Genomic DNA, 20,033 nt, shown 5'->3' on the forward strand with positions numbered 1-20,033 from the left:
AGAAACGGACCACTGACTGTGGGTGTAATGGTTGTGGGTGAGCCTGCAGGGAGATAACAGAGGGTCCCACCTGGGCAGAATGGCCTCAGAGCCCCCGAAACCATACACTTGTTCACTCCATAACATCATTATGTGACATCTGTGATTATATAGATGTAAAATGTGTGTAAAGAAACTGCACCTGGACAGGAATAAAGACGCAGACATAGAGAATGGACTTGAGGACACAGGGAGGGGGAAGGGTAAGCTGGGACGAAGTGAGAGAGTGGCATGGACATATATACACTACCAAATGTAAAATAGGTAGCTAGTGGGAAGCGGCCGCATAGCCGCTTTGTGACCACCTAGAGGGGTAGGAAAGGGAGGGTGGGAAGGAGACGCAAGAGGGAGGGGATATGGGGATATATGTATAGCTGATTCACTTTGTTATAAAGCAGAAACTAACACACCATTGTAAAGCAACTATACTCCAATAAAGATGTTTTTAAAAAAAAAAAAGAAAGAAACTGCACCTGTGACTGGCACAGAGGAACCACTTAACGTTTGTTAGCTTCATCTTTAAAATAAGAGCAAATTGTCTTCTAAGTGCAGATGTTGTAGGCATTTCTAAGCCTTCTGATGTTGGGAACAACTGGAACAGTTGTCTCAGGACTTTTGGGTGTGGGGCACAGTGTGGGTGCCTAGCTTGACTCTGGCTGCACACCCTCCCAGAGCTGCACAGGCCCCCAGCCTAGAGCTGCCACAGGTGATGCCCCAACCCAGGCCTACAGGTAGGTGGGTTCTCCCTCCTCTTCCTACACCCAGCAACTTGGAGTCCGTGTACTGTGTCAAATGACAAAAGCAATATAATTTAGTAACAAGTTTGATGTGCTTTATTCAAATTAAACAATCCATGAATTGGGGAAGTCCAGGGCCTCACAAGCAGGGGAACACTGTTCCCAAGGGAGTTTTATAGACTTGTTAAAGAGCCCACACAAAAACAAGGAAGGATTGGCTAGGAGATCCCATTTTCTAGGGTATTGTGAGCTCATTAAAGCTGAATTGGAGGACTATGATTGGGGTTAGGTGTTGTCCAGATATGCAGGCTGACTTAGCTTTAGATCTGTGCCGTGGGCCAGGCCTCAGGGGTAACTTCCATTTTATGGGTCCTGATTTACAAATTAACTTTATCAGCTGCCTCTGCCACCATCCACCTAAGTCTGTCCCAATGCCATGATGATTTGAGGATTGGCCACCATCCTTTGTACCCATTCCCGTCTGCACACACCCAATTCCAGCACCTCATATCCCTCACTGGCAGCTCCACTGTTTCCCTGCTTCTTCTGGCAACAAGGGCTCCTTGTGGAACAGCCTGTGTCTGTGTCCTTCCTCACCCTGGATTCTTCTTCATCCACCAGAATCCAGCACACGTCCTCATGGCCCCACCGATACCTTTGTCCCAGCACCACAGATGGAGCTGCACAGTCAACCACTCCCTCCTCCCTGAGCCTTGCCTGTGGTCCCTGTCCCACACCTGGCCTCCACCTCTGCCATCTTCATGGGCACTTCCACAGGCTGACCTGTGTTGGGAGTCCCACATCTTCCTACCCATGCCCACCTCTCCCCAACAGCACAGTAGCTAAAGGGAACAGGGATTCTTTACGGGGCAGGGGTGGGGGAGGCGGGGATGAAAATGTTCTGGAGTTAGAAACTGGTGATGGTTGCATAACCTTGTGAATATACCAAAACTCACTGAATTATACACTTTAAAGGAGTGAATTTTGTTAATGTGAATTGTACCTCAATTTAGGGGAAAAAATTACTGAATCAGACAGACATAATCTTTGGGAAAATATTAAAGTCAAGATGAATGAGTATATCTATGGACACTCAAGGGTACATTTAAACTAAAGATTCAAGGTTTCCCATTCATTTAAGTGGGGGTGGTGGGTGAACCAGGACGGTATGACTGATCCGTAACACAAGGCTGGTTTTCTCTAAAGTTCTGTTTAAAATTCTCTTCCCTTTGGACCAGCATCCAGCAGACATTCCAACAGCAAAGTAGATCTCAGGTAGAAAACTGGGATGAATAACAAATTGGCAACTTTCTCAGAGCTACCATTTTTTCTATCATAAACACCAGGAGAGTTCTTGACTGCAAAGTCCAGGCATATGGCAAGCAGCTAAATAAACACCCATTTTGAATCACGGCTTAGGACAAGCTTCCTATGGAAGGCTGACAGGCCCAGTGTGTGCAAAGGACCTGCACCATGCAGCCTGTTCCCAGCCTTCCCAACAACACTGGGAAGCACAGGCCTCCCATTTGCTCCCTTTAGGTACCAGACCTCGACCTTAGTTTCACCAGTGGCAGCATGTGAAGTATCTAAGGTGCTTTCCAGGTCAGGCTGATAACTTTCCAGTCAACTTTTTTTGTGTGAAGCTATTTTTTCATGTTAAATATTCTAAAATATATTGGCCAGATTGCTGCCTTATCAGAGTACATCATCTTAATCCTTTCTTGGTGATTCATTTGGCTTTTCTGAATGTCAAATATGGTAATATGTAAAACTTTCAATCGCTATTGAAATGTGCTGATCTTATGCTATGACCTTAGGCCCACTTTGCATTTAGAGTTGTATCACTTTTCACAATTTATCTGTCTTCTCCCTTAAAGCCACCTGTACATGTCTCATGTGGATGAGACCCACCCTTTGTATTTCTAACTATCATTGACAGTATCTAGACTGTGTTTTTTATGTTGTGTCTCTAGGCTACTCTTCAGCCTTTAGTTGCTTTCTTTCTGTCAGCTTTGAATATTTGAGGTCACCAGACAAGTGAATGAAGCTGGATAAACAGGGCAATATTATTAACTTGTATAAAAGGGAACTTTCCACACAAGCCCCTAAAAGCTCTCCAGAAACACATACTAAATGCCTGATCTCTTCCTAACGTTAGTGTTTCTACTTTTGGTTTTTTATTTTATAAACTAAAGGGAGTAAATTTTATTTTTTTTAGAGGAAGTTTCTAATCTAAACCCTCCTTTTGCTCATGAGGAGAAGGCCTAGAGAGGCTGTGAGGTCTGCTTGGAAGCAGACCAAGCCCTTGAGCCTCAGGCTGGAACTGGCCCAGGCCACGTGCTTCCAGCTCAGCCTGGAAGTTACACTGCCACATTCACATGTTCTCCTTTACATTCCTCATACAGCTGTTACTAATTTAGAAGAGCCTGAGGTTTAAAAATCAACCAGCACTTTCCATTTAAAAAACTTAGGTATACATTTTCTCATAAAAACTATTTCGCTGAAATTAGAAATCATCTAAGTTTAAACCAGGCCCAACCCAGCCTTTGGTCAGAATGGCTTGGTGTTTGGACGTGCTCTCGCTCCATCAGCATCTTTCTCACACAGGGGTCTGAGAGCACTGGCCTCACACGCTGGCAACAAACCCACTGATATGTGGCTCGCCCTTTATAAGTTATGACACATCTTTGTCCCCACAAGACCTCATTTGACGGAGCTGATTTTCTTCAGCCCATCAAGTACCTGCATCCTCAGGAAGGCCCCATCCTCTGAAGCAGGCAAGTTCTGCTCACCCACAGTTCCAGCCCTGCCCCTTGTCTTGCAGGAGGAGGGGTTTCTCTGACTGGCTGCTAGACCAGACATTTCTCAGAGGAAGCACACCTCACTTTCCTTCCATGAGGTTTGGGGCAGCCACAATGGCTGGGTTTGGGTTTGGATTTGGGACATGGCCAGGCTTACATGTGATTTCAGCATCAGTCCAGGTGTCTGTTTCTACAGCAGGAGCTGTGAGAAGAGGGAAAGAAAAAGTGTCTTTCAAAAGCTGACCCTTTTGGAACTTAGAATCTCACTGTGGAGCCTACTTTTAGTCTCTATCATATCACCCCAACCCCACAATCTGTTCTCACAAGAACAAACAAAAATAAGTTTTCCAAGAATTGAGAAGCTGGGGCCACTCATTACTCTTTGTTGTGAACATTCTGTTCAGATTCCTGCAAAGCTTTGTTGTTCTTATGACCTACAAGTCAAGTCTAATACTAGAGGTTCCCAGAGCCCGCTACAAATAATAGAAAGAAGCAGACATTTCCAGAACTATTACATTACATGGAGGGAAAAGCCAACCCGACTTTATAGAGTAGCAAGCCTAGAAACTTGTGAAATTCGACTTCATTTCCACTTTAAAGAGAAATACTTTTGACTCTAAAATGGTACACGATCTCATCATGAAGCTAACTTTTAGCAGAGCATGCTCCCTGAAACCCTATTATCCAGAATAGCCAGACACCATGCCTGGGGGAGACACACAGGTCACTGGGGGAGTCCAGGTGGCCCCGCACTGGCTGTGCAGGAGCCATGTGCCCACAGTTACCAATATGCAGGCTAGGGCCATTCGGCAGCAAGTGTGAGGACAGATGGTGGAAGCATCCACTGTGGTGGGGGCCAACCCACAGGCCTCAGTTTGAAAGGCTTTTAAGGTCAAATGCTAGCGCTCTAGAGAAAAACATTTGCTTTACAATGAGAAACCTGGCAGACAGCACCTCACTTCAGTCATCAGGATCGGCATCACCTTGGTGGGTCAGCTGGCCAGCATGCCTGACCAGCCTCCTCAAGCTGTCCAGGTCACAAGACAGACAAAGGAAGCAGGTCGGCCAAGCGCTGTGGGGCCCTGAGTAGACAAGCCAGTGAAATCAGAATGGAGTTGTGTAACCTGTTAACACTGTGCACTTGATGGTGTGGAATCCTGGAGGCTGTGTGTCAGCGGAGATCTAGAACAGGCAGTGCTGATGACCACAGAAGGCAGGAGTGGGGACGGCCATGGCCAGGACGCCATGATGCCTGGATGAGAAAATGGCACACCTGGAAATTAAAGACTTTCAGGGAATGCAAGGGACACCTGAAAAGGGTTTCTTGCTTCTTTTCAGTCACCTGGAACAGCGTCCCTGCGCCCCACAGATTTCTCTAACCGTTTCTTCTCCCCACAGGAAAAGTACCCAGAGGCTGTGCACCTTTCAGAGGGGGCCTCCTCCAGCTGCATGGGCATCAGGAGCCCCAGCCGACCAGGGTGAGTGCACAGGTCCCTCCCCAACACCCAGACGGTTGTTTCCTGTTAGAAATGAGGGTTACAAATAGAAAACAAATGTAAACCACCTAACTGACATCTTGAGATATGTCTGTGGAGTCATAACAGATAAGCAGCCGATGGCAGGAGAGCACAAGCGGGACCATGTGGGGACTGTAAACACAGAAGGGGTCTGTAAGGAAAAGGTGCCAGTCTCACTGCTGGGGTCCTTAGGAGGCCAAGGAGGGGAGGCCACGAGGGGTGGAGCTCTATTTTCACCAACTTATTTCAAGAAATGTGGGGAGTCAGCAAGCACTGAGTGAGGGGAGAACTCATCTGGGTCTCCCTCCACCCACCATGGGCACCTTTATGTGCACATGGACAGGATGTGCTTCTGTGACCTGTGCCTAAAGATGTTTTGTTTCCAAGCCTTAAAATGGTGTTGTAGTTATGTAAGCTTCTGGAACTTGCCTTATTCAACATTATTTCCAAAATTCACCTCTGGTGGTGCACGTAGCTGTAGTTCATTCATTTTCAGTGCTTATACTCCATTAGGTGAATATATGTATTTCTGCATTCTTCAGGTCTTGGGCATTTGGGTTATTCATCATTTTCCACTATTTCTAACATTCCTGTTCATGTCCTCTGGCACACAAGTACACAAGCTTCTCTTAGGCATATACCTAGAAGTGAAATTCCTGGGTCATAGGGCAGATTCAGCTGTCACTGCCAAATTCTTTTCAAAGTAGTTTATCAATTTATGTTTCCCACCAGTAATTTTTAAGTTCTTATTGCTCTATATCCTGTACTTCACTTGTATGATCACACTAATATGCAGTGGGTACAAAACAGTATCTTACTATGGTCTTAGTTTCCATTTTCCTGTTTGTTCATGATGTTGAACATCTTTTCATGTTTAACTGGCCATACTCTCTCTTCATCTGTGGGTCTTTAAGATCAGGGGAGTCTGAGCACGGCCTTGGGGAAGGGCAGGAACTCCAAGGATGGTTGGGAGGAGAGCAGCACTCCTGCCTGGGTGGGCATTCTCTCCTCTAGAGAGAGAGGCAGGTGCTGCATACAGTTTAGTCTGATTTCAAGAGCACTTAGCAATGCATCTTACCTCTTTCAGGTTTGAACTAGTAATTGTTTGGAGGATACAAATAGATGAAGAAGGGAAGGTTTTGCCAAAGCTGGATCTTCTCACCAAAGTGCCACTGCAAGGTAGGGATGTTCTGGTGATTTCTCACTATGCTCAACACAGACACCTACTTATTTCATCTGGGTTTACATGGCAAGAATCAAAAGTCAAAAATTTCATTAATGTACTTTTTAAATCGGTTTTCAAAATATTTTTGTCCATAATCACTCAAAAAGCACAGGCAAGGGGGACTGCTCCCCCACAGCCCTCCTAGGCTGAGTGTTCAGTGTCTCTGCCTCAGGCATTCGGGTAAGTGCTCTGTTCAAGGTCATGATTCAGTCGTCCTGCCTTCCCATTCAGTGTGGCCAGCAGAGAATGAGGGCATTGTCTCGGTGAAGTTTCTTACCCAGTTGTTTGTTTTCTTTACAGCCCTGGAACTGGACAAGAACGGAGTCATAGAGACTGCTCCTCTCAGCTTCCGAACCCTACTGGGCGTGCTGGGCATTGAAGCCACTCTGGAAAGTCTGATTAAATCACTTCACACAGAGGCAAGCAACTAGTTCCCAAACAGTGAACAACTACACGTAGAAGTAAGATGCTGCACCTGGAGGCATGTGATTTTATTGAATATAAAAATTTGCTCTTTTCCACTTAGAAACCTTACCTCTAGAACATGCTTATGCAGTTATGGCACATTATATATAAGTTGTCAGGACATGAAAAATAAATAGTTATTTAAATTCAAAATACCAAACAAGTGACACATATAGTGTATTTTTAAAAGTAAACTCAACATCTGAGGAAGTACAGGAGTGCTGTCCACCCTGGGATGTGGGGAGCCACTGTGCGCCCCCCCCTTGATATGAATATGAGGGCAGAGGTGGCCCCAGCCCATCTCAAAGGTCGGCCCTCCTCCTGTCACCCGCCACCTGGGGACTCTTGGAGGGCTTGCCAACGCAGCCTCATCGCTTCGACATTCCTCAGAAACCTCTGGGGAGCCACGCCACCCGCCTCGCCTCCTGGCTCTGGAAAGCAGCACTGGGGAGGCTTTCACAGCACCTCTCAGCAGCAAGTCCTCTGACAGTCACTCTTCTTGGTCTTCCACAAAAGAGTAGAGCGGTTAGCATAAAAAAACACAGTAAGACAGCAAATACGGCACTGTCCCTTCACACAGGACCTTAGCACCCCTGGTCCCTCCGCACAGAAGAAACAGTGTTTTCATTAAAGTCCCCCAGAGTCTAAGTGCTGCACTGACCTGAGTTGCCAGTTTAAAGTAGAATGGGTGAAAACATTGTTTCAATCAAATGAAAGCCTCCGAGCAGGGGCCGAGGTGGAGTGTGAGAAGAGCAAAGGGTTGGGTCAAGACCCTCTAGCAGGGGACACTCATCTATCACCTCTTCCCCCCAAGTAGAGGGTGATGGTTTTCAGACAGTCCAGACCAGCCAGGACAGGCAACAGGAGGCTACCCAGCCCACCTCCTTGAGGAGCTGGCGTTCCAGAGCTCTGCACACAGGCACTCAGGGCCCTCTGCACACCCTGGCCAAGACCATCCTCACCCCAGGCCAGCAACAAGGAACCTCAGGCCAATACAACTCTGGCAGCTGCCCACTTCCACGCACTCTGGAGCCTGCAACTTGCCCACGAGAATGCGGCTCCACGCACATCCCTATGAGTGGAATCTCCAAAGGCCCTGTACCCCAGCACACCACATGAGTGAGAGATGTGTGTCGTTTGAATATGTTTTTGAACCTCTGAGTGTAGAAGTTAAGTAGTAAGTGGTAAATGGTAGTAAGAAGTAAATGATAGGACAGAATTGGAGAATAAATTCTGGAAGAGCTGGCTTGACTCTAATAAGCATAATTCTCAATTTATCACAAAATTCCCCACAAAAATTTACAATCAGCAAAATATTCTCATTTTTTGTGTAGTATTTTCATACAATCCCATGGTTTCACTAATATTATATTACAATAAGCCTTCATTAGTCCCTCAAAATGATGATATAAATAATCTATACAACCTACCATAGAATAAAAAACTGAAGCCAAGATTCCCAACAGTTTTCATAGCAGCTGGGCACACTTTTGGTGACCCCAACAAGAACCCTCTTAGTGCCAGCCAGGAGTCTTGCGGAAGCAGGGCTTTGGGCAGCCCCAACAGGGAGGTGGTCCAGCACCACTCAAGGCCACTATCACCACACATCTTAGTGAAACCCAAGGGAGGAACAGGTATGGGGAAGGAGGGAAAACTCGATGCTGGCTCTGGCAGAAGTAGCTGAGGTTTCCCAAACAAACACCCAAAAATGCCAGGAACACAGAGCTGGCAGGAGCACAGCCACCCCATGACACCCACGCTGGGCACAGCAGCTCAGAGTTGCAGCTCTGCTTCCAGCTCCCACAGCAGCAATTTCAGGTGGGAAAGAACACCTTGTCTCCCCTAAAGTTAAAGATGATAAAAATCATTCAGCACACAAAAAAAGTCAGTGCTCGCATGAGTGGTGTCAACCCCTGCCCTGAGTCCCACGCTCCCTGCTGACCCTGTGCAGAGCGGTGGGTATGGCATCTCCACAGGGACTCCGAGTCCACTGCTCAAAACTGATGTCCATATCAACAACTTACTGCTTTCCACAGCAGGGAACCACTAAACCTGCACTGACACATGGCTTGCATTGGAAAAGTGACCAAGTAACTCAGCTGGGAAAGTTCCAGTAGTATCTGTGTTTCCTTAAAAGTCCGAACTCTAAGGTATATGTGACAATTCAAGTTTTCTGTGTTAGGATTCTGGTGGTAGGAGATCCAAACCTTGTGTCTTATAAGGCTTTTTAGAGATGAGACGTGAGCCCTGGTTGGAAAGGGAGAAATGCCCAGAGGGGCCTCCTGGGACACAGCACACTGCTGGGCTCATGTCCAACATTCCTTGTCCTGGAAGATGTTTTTAGTGCTCTTCCATTCTGTGTCTCCCAGAGGCAGTCCCACCTGAACAGGGGTTGAAAAGCAAAAACATTCACAGCCAAAAGTCACCCAACACAACAGAAACTCTATCATTCAACCTTCACATTCTATGTTCAAGTTTCAAAACCACTACAGGAAAAAAAGTTAGACCTTATGGAGAACTAATGTGCAATCTTCGCTTTCCTTGAACCTAGTCGACATCACGGTGGCGTCTTTGGCATGTACAGTCTTTAAATAGTAGTTGACTATCTTGCCATCCAGTTTATACTGATGAGGAATGCTCTCATAGGGCTTGAGGTCAAGATCCAGCACAGACACGGAGAAGGCAAACCTGGATCTCGATGAAGGGACAATGGGCCTTTGATCGGAGCTGGAAGCAAAAGAGCAATTTCAGAATACACAAACCTCCCAAATTCTCTCAACCCAACTCACAAAGAGCACCCATTCTGTGCATCAATATGCATTCCATCTCTGTCTATGCCAACCGTATGCACTAGTGCTAGAAGCTTCTGCAAGAGAGGCACCTACTGTGATACCCGCCAGCACACCAGACAAGAGAGAGTTAATGTGCAGAAAGATGGAAAAGCAATTATGTAGAATACTCGATTGATATTCACCATATCCCAGTAGTATAAACGAATGCTAAGAAAGTTACTTTATCGTGAGCCAAGTATTACAAAACCTAAGAAAATGCAGAAAGTAGATCTGGCTATTCAACAGCCAAATGGATAAAATGTTGAGGACAGACTTCTCTTTTCGTGTCCTTTAGCATGTCTGGTGAGAAACTCTTGCTCCTTTATACTTTTTCACATTTGGAGAGAGAGATCTAGTTTCGTGTTTTATTCTCAAATTGTATCTGCAGTGTTCGGTATTTTGTTTCTTAGGGTTTAGTTGTGGTCTTTCTAAATATTGTAATAGTTGTATGCTTATAACAAAATATGAACAATTACTTGTACTTAAAAAACACTTTCAGGCTAATTCTGAATTGTGTACTAAGATTGCTATATATATCACTTAGCTCTCAGAGTGCTTGATACATAGTATGCATCCAAATGATTGGTTAAATACATTATATAAGCTCAGTTTAGCCCAAGAGAAGTATTCAGGAGTCCTGGTTTCTCCATGTGTACTACTCTTCTAGATGTCGAAATTATTAAAAAAACAAAACAAGCCAACAAAATACCAATTTCAAAAGCTCCTGCCTGGGAGAGGGAAGGCAGGTAAAACATTCCTATTTAATGAGCCTAATCAAGGCCTAGACTCTAGCTCAATTCCTGCTCAGAAATACTATTTACAGGAAAAATGAATCCCAGGCTCAGTTGCTGGGGTCTTAGCTACTCCCTCCTGAACAGCAGAGAACATATGTACAAATTAAGGTCTTGCTTCTGAGTCTCAGTCTCAGAGCCGGAAACCCAAGCTCCACACAGCAGGGCTGGGACAGTGAACATCTCCGGCCCTCAACAGGGCTGCACATTTTATAGAATACCTCACGTCACATCAGAACCAACACCCAATAAGGTGATGTGAATAAAGAGAGGAGTCCATCACACAGAGGCTGGTGGGAGCATGGCCCAAGAGCCACTGCTGAGGAGAGTCTGACCATTTGTTGACCTCAAGCTCCCAGTGAGCCCAGGCCTGAGGTTCCTGACACCTGAAATGCTTCTCTGCCCTGGGGATGACACTGGTGACCACATGGCTCAGAAGTTTCTGGACACGTGTCCCCGCTCCTCTCCCACCATGTCGGTTTCTGCCGAGCAGCTGGTCAAGGGTGTCAGGACTCCTGGCCCTCAGCCCCTCACATTTCTGTATCCTGACTGCATCCTTGCTTCAGGAAGGGCAACAGATAATCACATCTGTGTGGTTTTCTCTCATCTAACAACACTGCTTAATCCAAATGGATTCCTGTCACTAACCACTGGGGGGCATTTTCTTAGGGGATAATGAGAGTTTTCAACTAAATAGAACAATCTTCTTTTTTTTTTTTTTAATATTTCAGTTATGCCCTATAAATGTCCCTCTGTGTTTCCTATCAGAAAGTGGACAATTCTGTGCCTGCCAAGAAGCAGGACTCCTGGGAATGTTTAGTTCAAAAGCATCAGAAAAACGGGTGGCTGGCAGCCAGTGACGAGATCATCTTGACCCAGGAACACACATCAGAAGATTGTGAAACATTCTGCAAAACTGTGTGTGGGGTTTGGCACCCTGAAGATCAATGCTGAAGATGCCATCTAATCACTGAGAGAAGATTATCAGGTTCATCCTAAATTCCTAAAAAAGGCAGAGAAGGGACTGAATAACGATGTCCAGGAAGAGATGCTGCAAAGAGGAAGCAGAACAATGGAATGTTGTTTTAAAGGCTTCGAAATGACTGTAAAGGTTGGCACATCAGGACCTGGTAAAAGGAGGAAAAATAAGGCCCACAGGAACCTACAGCTTCTTGGGCCTCTGAGCCATGATGGTAGCTTGGGGTTTTCTTTGAGAGAAAGGAATTTGGACCACAGTATCCAAGCCCTTGAGATATTTTCTTAGAAAATAATAGTAAACTTGAGTGAACAAGCTTTTAAAATTATTCTCAATAATGTCTTTTTGACTGTATTACAAACTTCTAAAGAGCAAGAGTTAATAATCCCCATGATATCAAGTAGGCCTTGGAAATCGGCCTCTGTTTAATAAACATGATCCTGCCAGAGCCTCTCTAAATATAGGGACACCAACTCTCTTGCCAATCCACAAAACCCTGCTAGACCAAGGACACACGACACAGTAGCAGGTGCCTCACCTTGCATCCTGCAGACAAGGAGAGAGTGCGATCATGATGGAGCAGTCTTTCGCAGTCATGGCGACCCGGTACTGCTGAACCTGCAGGGGAAGGAGAGGTCAGCTCCACGGCATCGCCACACACACCCTTCCCCACTGGAGAGGTCCAAGAACTGGTCCCAGACCTGGGGGTGGGTTAGGAAGACCCAGTCCCAAAGAGCTCATTAGAGGCCAGTGCTGCCCTCTGACCTCTCACTGCAGGCAGTGTATGGACCCTGATTCCAAAACCTGGGACCTAGGACTTGTCTTCGGCAAGACAATCACAGCCCACCTTGGAAGAAAAAGCAGTAAGTGGCCTCAGCTATTGATGTGCTAGCCACACTGACAGCACTGAGCATATCACTCTATACCTCAAGATAGCGGCACACAGACACACACCAAGGCCCTGTCCCCAGGTCACATAGCACACTAGAATGTCATGCAGCTTCCATGAATGACACTGCAAACAGAGGGATCACCAACTGTGTGTTAACTCACTTCATCCCCACAGCGACCCCACAGGCAGGCACTGCTAGTGTCCCAGTTTATGGATAAGGAAACAGACATAGATCGACCTGTCCACTCTGCACTGCTAGGCTAGACTCAAACCCAGGTGTTCTGACTCTGAAGTTCGTGCTCTTAACACTGGGCTACGAGCACATATAGATCTACGTGTAACGCCTGGAGCAACGTCCACTAGGGCTGCTGACTCAAACAACACAGAAATGGTTTGTAGGATCCAACACATAAAGCCATGTGTGCGCTCACATGCGTTTCACAGACATACAGGGAAAGAGCCAAAAGACGGTCACCTCTGTGTACAATTTGGGGGCATCTTTCCCCTTTCTTCTTTGAACTTTCATATAACATTTGAATTTTTTAGATTGAATACCTCTCACTTTTACAAAAATAAACTAGTTACAAAAAAGGATGTAGGCCTTACACATTATCACTGGCCTCAACATCTGTGTGATGGCAGATCATAACCTCTTGTCTCCCTTTCAGTCATTCCCCTCCATGTCACACAGCCAGGAGGACTGCCCTAAGACAACATTCAAGCTGTTTATTCCACAAGGCAGGAGTGTGTGGGAAGGAGAGGGAAGCACCCCAAGTGTGGGTTACCTGAGGCCTACAAAAATCTTTACAGTAGAAGGAAGAAGAAGCTCCTCTCCCAATAGTCTATTCATTTAGCTAAGAAACCAGGTATTTCACAATGTACACAAAAAAATCCAGTCCAAAAGAATTAAAGAGATAAATATTAAAAACGAAATATAAAATATTTATTATGTCCTAATCTGCAAGACACAAAACATAGAAGCCGTAAAAGACAGAGAGATTTGAATACCTAAAAATTAAAAGCTTTTATTTGATACAGTCATAATCCAAATGTAAAAGACTTGTTAAAGAATAGGAGAAGATATCTGCAACATATAACAATCAACATCAAGAATATATAAAGTGCTACTAGTCACAATACCAAGACATGGAAACAACCTAAACGGCCATCAACAGAAAAATGCATAAAGAAGATATGGTACATATATACAATGGAATGCTACCCAGCCATAAAAAAGAATGAAATAATGCCATTTGCAGCAACATGGGTCCAACCAGAGATTATCATACTAAGTGAAGTAAGTCAGAAAGAGAAAGACAAATACCATATGATATCACTTATATGTGTAATCTAAAATATGACACAAATGATGTATCTATGAAACAGACTCACAGATAGAGAACAGACTTGTGCTTGCCAAGGGGAAGGGGTTTAGGGGAGGGGTGGATTGAGAGTTGAGGATTAGCAGATGCAACTATTATATATAGAATGGATAAACAACAAGGTCCTACTATATAGCACAGGGAACTGTATTCAATATCCTGTGATAAACCTAATGGAAAAGAATATGAAAAAGAATGTATACATATGCATAACTGAATCACTTTGCTGTACAGCAGAAATTAACACAACATTGTAAATCAACTATACTTTAATAAAATAAATTTTAAAAAAGAGAATATATAAAGTGCTAGATCAGTATGTAAAAAGAAAACTACCCAAAAAAGATATGGACCAAATAAATTGACAAAAGAGAAAAAATAGCCAGTAAGTATATGAAAAGATGCTCAACCTTACTACTAATCAAGGAAATGCAAATTATAACAGTGAAAATGTTTGCACTCATTGGATATATATATATATATATCTGACATAAAATGAAAGAGCTAGACTTTCACTTCAAGCAATGCTGGAGTATATAATTGGAGCCAACCCAACTGCTGAAGTCAAGTAGAAAAAGCTCAACAAAATATCAAAAACATCTGCTTGAAGGCAGAGCTAACAAGACCAGCAAGAATTGCTGGACCAGGGGGAGGACAAAGACATTTGGGGGTTTTTTGTCCAGGGAGTGGGTGACCATTCTGGAAGGTCGGCCAAGAGGCACTTTTAACTAACTTCCAGGGCTTATGGGGACAGTAACCATGGTGAATTCCCGCTCTGGGTTAGTATCCAAAATGTTGCACCTTAAGACTGGGTGAGCCAGAATTCGACAGGCCTTACCAGGAACTGCAACTTTGCTTCAAAGACATCAGTCACCAAAACTGGATTAAGATGACCCTGGCTTGCTAGTGCTTCCCAGGTCCCTGGCAGAAGCAAACCTAAAATTCTCTGTAGAAGAAGACATCATCCTAGGCCTCAAATTATTTCTAAAATAATTATACAAATACAATTTCTGACACACAAGCAAAAATACGCAGGCCCAAAACATGATGCCATGAGAGAAAATCAGCAAAAAAAAAAAACCAAAAATGAACCCAAAAAAACTCCCACGATAGTAGAAAGAGGTACACATGGACTCCAGGTATTGGAGGTACCAAACACACATGCTGCTCTGCTCAAAGGATAAAAGACAAAATTGAGAACTTCAGAGGAGAACTGGCGACTATAAAAATGAACTGTTGGAAAATTCTAGAACTAAAAAACACAAAATCAACATTAAGAATTCAACAGATAGTTTTAACAGCAGGTTAGAAAAAACTGAAGAGACTTGCTAAAGTGGAAGATAGGTAAAAAAAAAAAAAAAATCCAGAATGAAGCACAGAAGGGAAAACAAGCTGGAAAATATTGAGAAAAGGGCATGAGACATGGAAGATAAAGAGAATATGTTTAATACATATGTAATTGAAGTCTGGAAGAAGAAGAGAGAAAACGGGCAGAAACAAAATTTGAAAAAGTTAAGGCCAAAAACTTTCCAAAACTGAGGAAAGACATCAGGACACAGATTCAAGAACAATGCAAAAAAATCACTTATACATATCATTAAACAAAAACTAAGAATGAATCACCAGCAGACCTACAATAAAGGACACATTAAAGGGTGTTCTTCAGAGAAAACCAAAAAATGATCCCCGATATAAGGTCAGAGATTCAGGACAGAATGAAGAGTAATGCAAGAGCTAAATATGTGGGTAAAAGGACACTGACTGTATAAAACAATAATAATAATAATGTCTTCTTGAGTTTAAAACAATAGAGTACACAGCAACAATAGCAGTGTAAGTAAGGAGTAGTAGTAAAATGTACTCTAAGAACTCTGCATTGTCTAAGAAGAGAGTAAAGGTATAAATATTAGACTTTAGTAAAAGACTTTTAATTAGACTTGCTGCAATAGCTAGGATAACCACTAAAAGAAAGTAAAAGACTAAAACCTCTGAGCAAACAGTGGGGAAATGGAACGATAAAAAAATTAATCAACCCAAAAGATAGTAAGAGAGGAGAGAAAAAGAAATCTAAGACAGGTGCAAAAAAATTAAGGTTTAAACCCAAGTATAAGTCCAATTAAATTATAAAGACAAATGTCAGAATGGATAGAAAACCAAACCATATTTTAAATACAAAGATTAAAAATAAAAGCATAGAAAAAGATACAGGGTGCAAAAGAATCTAGAGAAGTGACATTAATATCAGACAAAAGAAACTTTAAAGTAAAAACTATTACCAGAGACATGCTAAATGATGTCTTAAAAATGAAAAATTCAATTCACCAAGAAGATATAACAATTCTAAATTTAAGGCACCTGACAATATAGCCTCAAAATAAATAAGAAACAGACAAATCGATAATTATTATGTAAAGTTTCAAAACATCTTTCTTATGGACCAAGCAGACCATAAAATCAGTAAGGTCACAGAAGATCTGAACAGTACAATTAATTTGACCTAGTGGGCAGATATAAAACACTGCAACTAATAATTTGAGATGCCTTTTCAAGTACACACAGAAGCATTTTCAAAAAAGATTAATCTATAATGCAAATCACAACAAATTTCAAAGGACCAAAAAGCTGTCTCAACAAAATTTAAAGGCCCATATAGAGTATGCTCCCTGACCATAATGCAATTTTGCTAGTAATCAGTACAAAAAAGATAATGAGAATCCCCACGTGTTATTAAATCCCTTCCAAATGCTTCCGTGGGTCAAAGAAGAAATCTTAATAGTAATCAGAGTATATTTTAACTGAATGATATTGAAAATAGGTTTGTGGGATATAGCTATAGCCATGTGTACAGGAAAATATATAGCTTTATACATATTTTAGAAAATAAGAAGGCCAAAACTTAATTAGGTAAGCATTCATATTGGGAAGAAATTATAGAAAGAAAAAATTATCTAGAAAAAAGGAAATAAGAGCAGAAATTAATGAAATAGAAAATGATCAGTACAAAAGGAACATAAGTTAATTTTTACAAAACTACCAAAACTGATAAACTCCTGGTGGGATGGATTAAGAGAGAGAGAAAACAAATACCATAGATCAGGAATAAAAAGGTGTTATTCAGATCTTATGAAACTTTGAAAGATCATAAAAGAATATTACCAAAACATTGTATGTCAAAATTCTGAAAATTTTAGATAAATTTCTAGAAAAATACAACTTATCAAAACTGACAGAAGAAATAGAAAATCTAAAATTGAGGTATTTTAAATTATCCTACAAAGACAACTATGGGCCAAAATGTTTTCACATGCAATTCTACAAAATATTTAAGGAAGAAAAAATGCGAGCCTTACTTCACCTCTTCCAGAGAACAGAAAATGAGCACTCTTCAAATGTTTTAGGAGGCAGGCATACCCCTGATACCAAAACCTAACAAAGACATTACCAAAAACTCGTACCACTCACAAATACATATGGAAAAAACCCTAAACAAAATATTAGCAAACCAAATATCATAAAATATAAAAAGATTATTACATCATTACAAATTGTGTGATTACAGGCATACGTTGTTTTTACTATGCTTTGCAGATGTGTTTTTTTACAAATTGGTTTGTGGCAACCCTGCATCAAGCAAGTCTATTAGCACCATTTTTCCAACAGCATTTGTTTACTTCATATCTCTCTGTCACATTTTGGTAATTCTCACAATATTTCAAACTTCATTATATTATATATGTTATGGTGATCTGTAATCAGTGATCTTTGATTTTTTTTTTTTTTAATTTTTTTTTTTTTTTTTTTTTTTGAAATTCACGGTCTTTTATTTATTTTATTTATTTATCACTGTGTTGGGTCTTCGTTGCTGTGCGAGGGCTTTCTCTAGTTGTGGCAAGTGGGGACCACTCTTCATCGCGGTGCGCGGGCCTCTCACCATCGCGGCCTCTCTTGTTGCGGAGCACAGGCTCCAGACGCGCAGGCTCAGTAACTGTGGCTCACGGGCCCAGTTGCTCCGTGGCATGTGGGATCTTCCCAGACCAGGGCTCGAACCCGTGTCCCCTGCATTGGCAGGCAGATTCTCAACCACTGCGCCACCAGGGAAGCCCTGTAATCAGTGATCTTTGATGTTACAATTGTAATTGGTTTGGGGCACCAGGAACTGGGACCACATAAAATGACAAACAATCCACAAATGTGCATGTTCTGACTGCTCTACCGACTGGCTATTCCCCCCATCTCTCTCCCTTCCTCAGGCCCCCCTATTCCCTTAGGCACAATAATATTGAAATTAGGCCAATTAATAACCCCACAATGGCTTCTAAGTGTTCAAGTGAAAGGAAGAGTCACACATCTCTTTAAATCAAAGGCTGGAAACAATCAAGCTTAGTGAGGAAGGCATGTTGAAAGCTATGACAGGCTGAAAGCTAGACCTCTTGCATCAAACAGCCAAGTTGTGAAAGCAAAGGAAGCATTCTTGAAGGAAATTAAGTGCTGCTCCAGTGAACACACAAATGATAAGAAAACAAAACAGCCTATTGCTGGTATAAAGTTTTAGTGGTCTAGATAGAAGATCAAAGCAGTCACATTTCCTTAAGCCAAAGCCTAATCTAGAGCAAGGCCCTAACTCTCTTCAATTCTATTAAGGATGAGAGAGGTAAGAAAGCTACAAAGAAAATTTTGAAGCTACCAGAGGTTGGTTCATGAGGTTTAAGGAAAGAAGTAATCTCCATAACATAAAAGTGCAAAGTGAAGCAAAAAGGGCTGATGTAGAAGCTGCAGCAAGTTATCGAGAAGATATAGCTGAGATAATTAATGAAGGTGGCTACACTAAACAACAGATTTTCAATGTGGACAAAACAGCCTTATATCGGAAGAAGATACCATCTAGGACTTTCATAGCTAGAGAGGAGAAGTCCATGCCTGGCTTCAAAGCTTCAAAGGACAGGCTGACTCTCTTGTTCAGGGCTAATGCCACTAGTGACTTTAAGCTGAAGCCAATGTTCATTTACCATTCCAAAATTCCTAGGGCCCTTAAGAATTATGCTCAGTGTACTCTGCCTGTGCTCTATAAATGGAACAACAAAGCCTGGATGACAGCACATCTGTTTACAACATGGTTTACTAAATATTTTAAGCCCACTCTTCAGGACTACTGCTTAGAAAAAAGATTCAAAATGTTACTGCTCGTTGACAATGCACTTAGCCTCCCAAGAGCTCTGATGGCGATATACAGTGTGATTAACATTGTTTTCATGCCTGCTAACACAACATCCATTCTGTAGCCCATGAATCAAGGAGTGATTTCACCTTTTAAGTCTTATTATTTAAGAAATACATTTTCTAAGGCTAAAGCTGCTATAGACAGTGAATTTTTCTGATGGATCTGGGCAAAGTCCATTGAAAACCTTCCGAAAAGGATTCACCATTCTAGATACCATGAAGAACATTCATGATTCATGAGACGAGGTGAAAAGATCAACATGAACAGTTTGAAAGAAGTTGACTCCAACCCTCATGGATGTCTTTGAGGGTTCAAGGCTTCAGTGGAAGAAGTAACTGTCGATGTGGTGGAAATAGCAAGAGACCTAGAATTAGAAGCGGAGCCTGAAGATGTGACTGAATTGCTGCAATCTTATGAGCAAATTTTACTGGATGAGGACTTGCTTCTTCTGGATGAGCAAAAAGAAAGTGGTTTCTTGAGATGGAATCTACTAGTGAAGATGCTGCTAAGATTGCTGTAATGACAGAGAATTGAGAATATGATGTAAACTTAGTTGATAAAGCAGCAGCAGAGTTTGAGAGGACTGGCTCCAATTTTGAAAGAAGTTCTGCTGTGGGTAAAGTGCTTTCAAAGAGCATTTCATGCTTCAGATAAATCATTCATGGAAGGAAGAGTCAACCAATGTGTTAAACTTCGCTGGTGTCTTATTTTAAGAAATTGCCATGGCCACCCCAACCTCCAGCAGCCACCACCCTGATCACTACCCTGATCAGTCATTAGCCATGAACATCGAGGCAAGACCCTCTGCCAGCAAAAAGATTACTTGCTGAAGGCTCAGGTGATGGTCAGCACTTTTTAGCAATGACGTATTTTTTAATTAAGGTATATACATTTTTTAAGACATAATACTATTGTGCACTTAATATAGTGTAAACATAACTTTGATATGCACTGGGAAACCAAAAAATTCATGTAACTCGCTTTATTAAGATATTTGCTTTATTGTGGTGGTCTGGAACCAAACCCACAATATCTCTGAGGTGTACCTGTAATCACATTAACAGAAAATAGGAGAAAAGTCACATGATCTTCTCAACAGAAACAGAAAAAGCATTGAAAAACTCAACACCCACTCCTGATAAAAACTCTTAACAAATCA

At 42.4% G+C, this 20,033-nt stretch overlaps 2 protein-coding genes across 3 annotated transcripts in view; one reads left to right on the forward strand and one right to left on the reverse strand.

Moving 5' to 3' along the window:
• Window positions 1–6,968, forward strand: part of CENPP (centromere protein P) — a 218,102-nt gene extending 211,134 nt beyond the window's left edge. Inside the window, exons 6-8 of one of the 2 annotated variants that reach the window (XM_007182385.2) lie at window positions 4,976–5,055; window positions 6,182–6,273; window positions 6,620–6,968. In XM_007182385.2, the coding sequence (XP_007182447.2) occupies window positions 4,976–5,055; window positions 6,182–6,273; window positions 6,620–6,750 (303 nt within the window). In that variant the 3' untranslated portion in view covers window positions 6,751–6,968. The remainder of the gene's footprint in view (window positions 1–4,975; window positions 5,056–6,181; window positions 6,274–6,619) is intronic. The other variant, XM_057547773.1, reaches the window with a different exon arrangement.
• Window positions 6,782–20,033, reverse strand: part of IPPK (inositol-pentakisphosphate 2-kinase) — a 56,656-nt gene continuing 43,404 nt past the window's right edge. Inside the window, exons 12-13 of the mRNA XM_057547769.1 lie at window positions 11,921–12,000; window positions 6,782–9,511 (exon numbers count right to left, since the gene is read on the reverse strand). Of these exons, the coding sequence (XP_057403752.1) occupies window positions 9,286–9,511; window positions 11,921–12,000 (306 nt within the window). The 3' untranslated portion in view covers window positions 6,782–9,285. The remainder of the gene's footprint in view (window positions 9,512–11,920; window positions 12,001–20,033) is intronic.

Source organism: Balaenoptera acutorostrata, chromosome 6, assembly GCF_949987535.1.
Source record: "Balaenoptera acutorostrata chromosome 6, mBalAcu1.1, whole genome shotgun sequence".
Lineage (NCBI taxonomy): Eukaryota > Metazoa > Chordata > Mammalia > Artiodactyla > Balaenopteridae > Balaenoptera > Balaenoptera acutorostrata.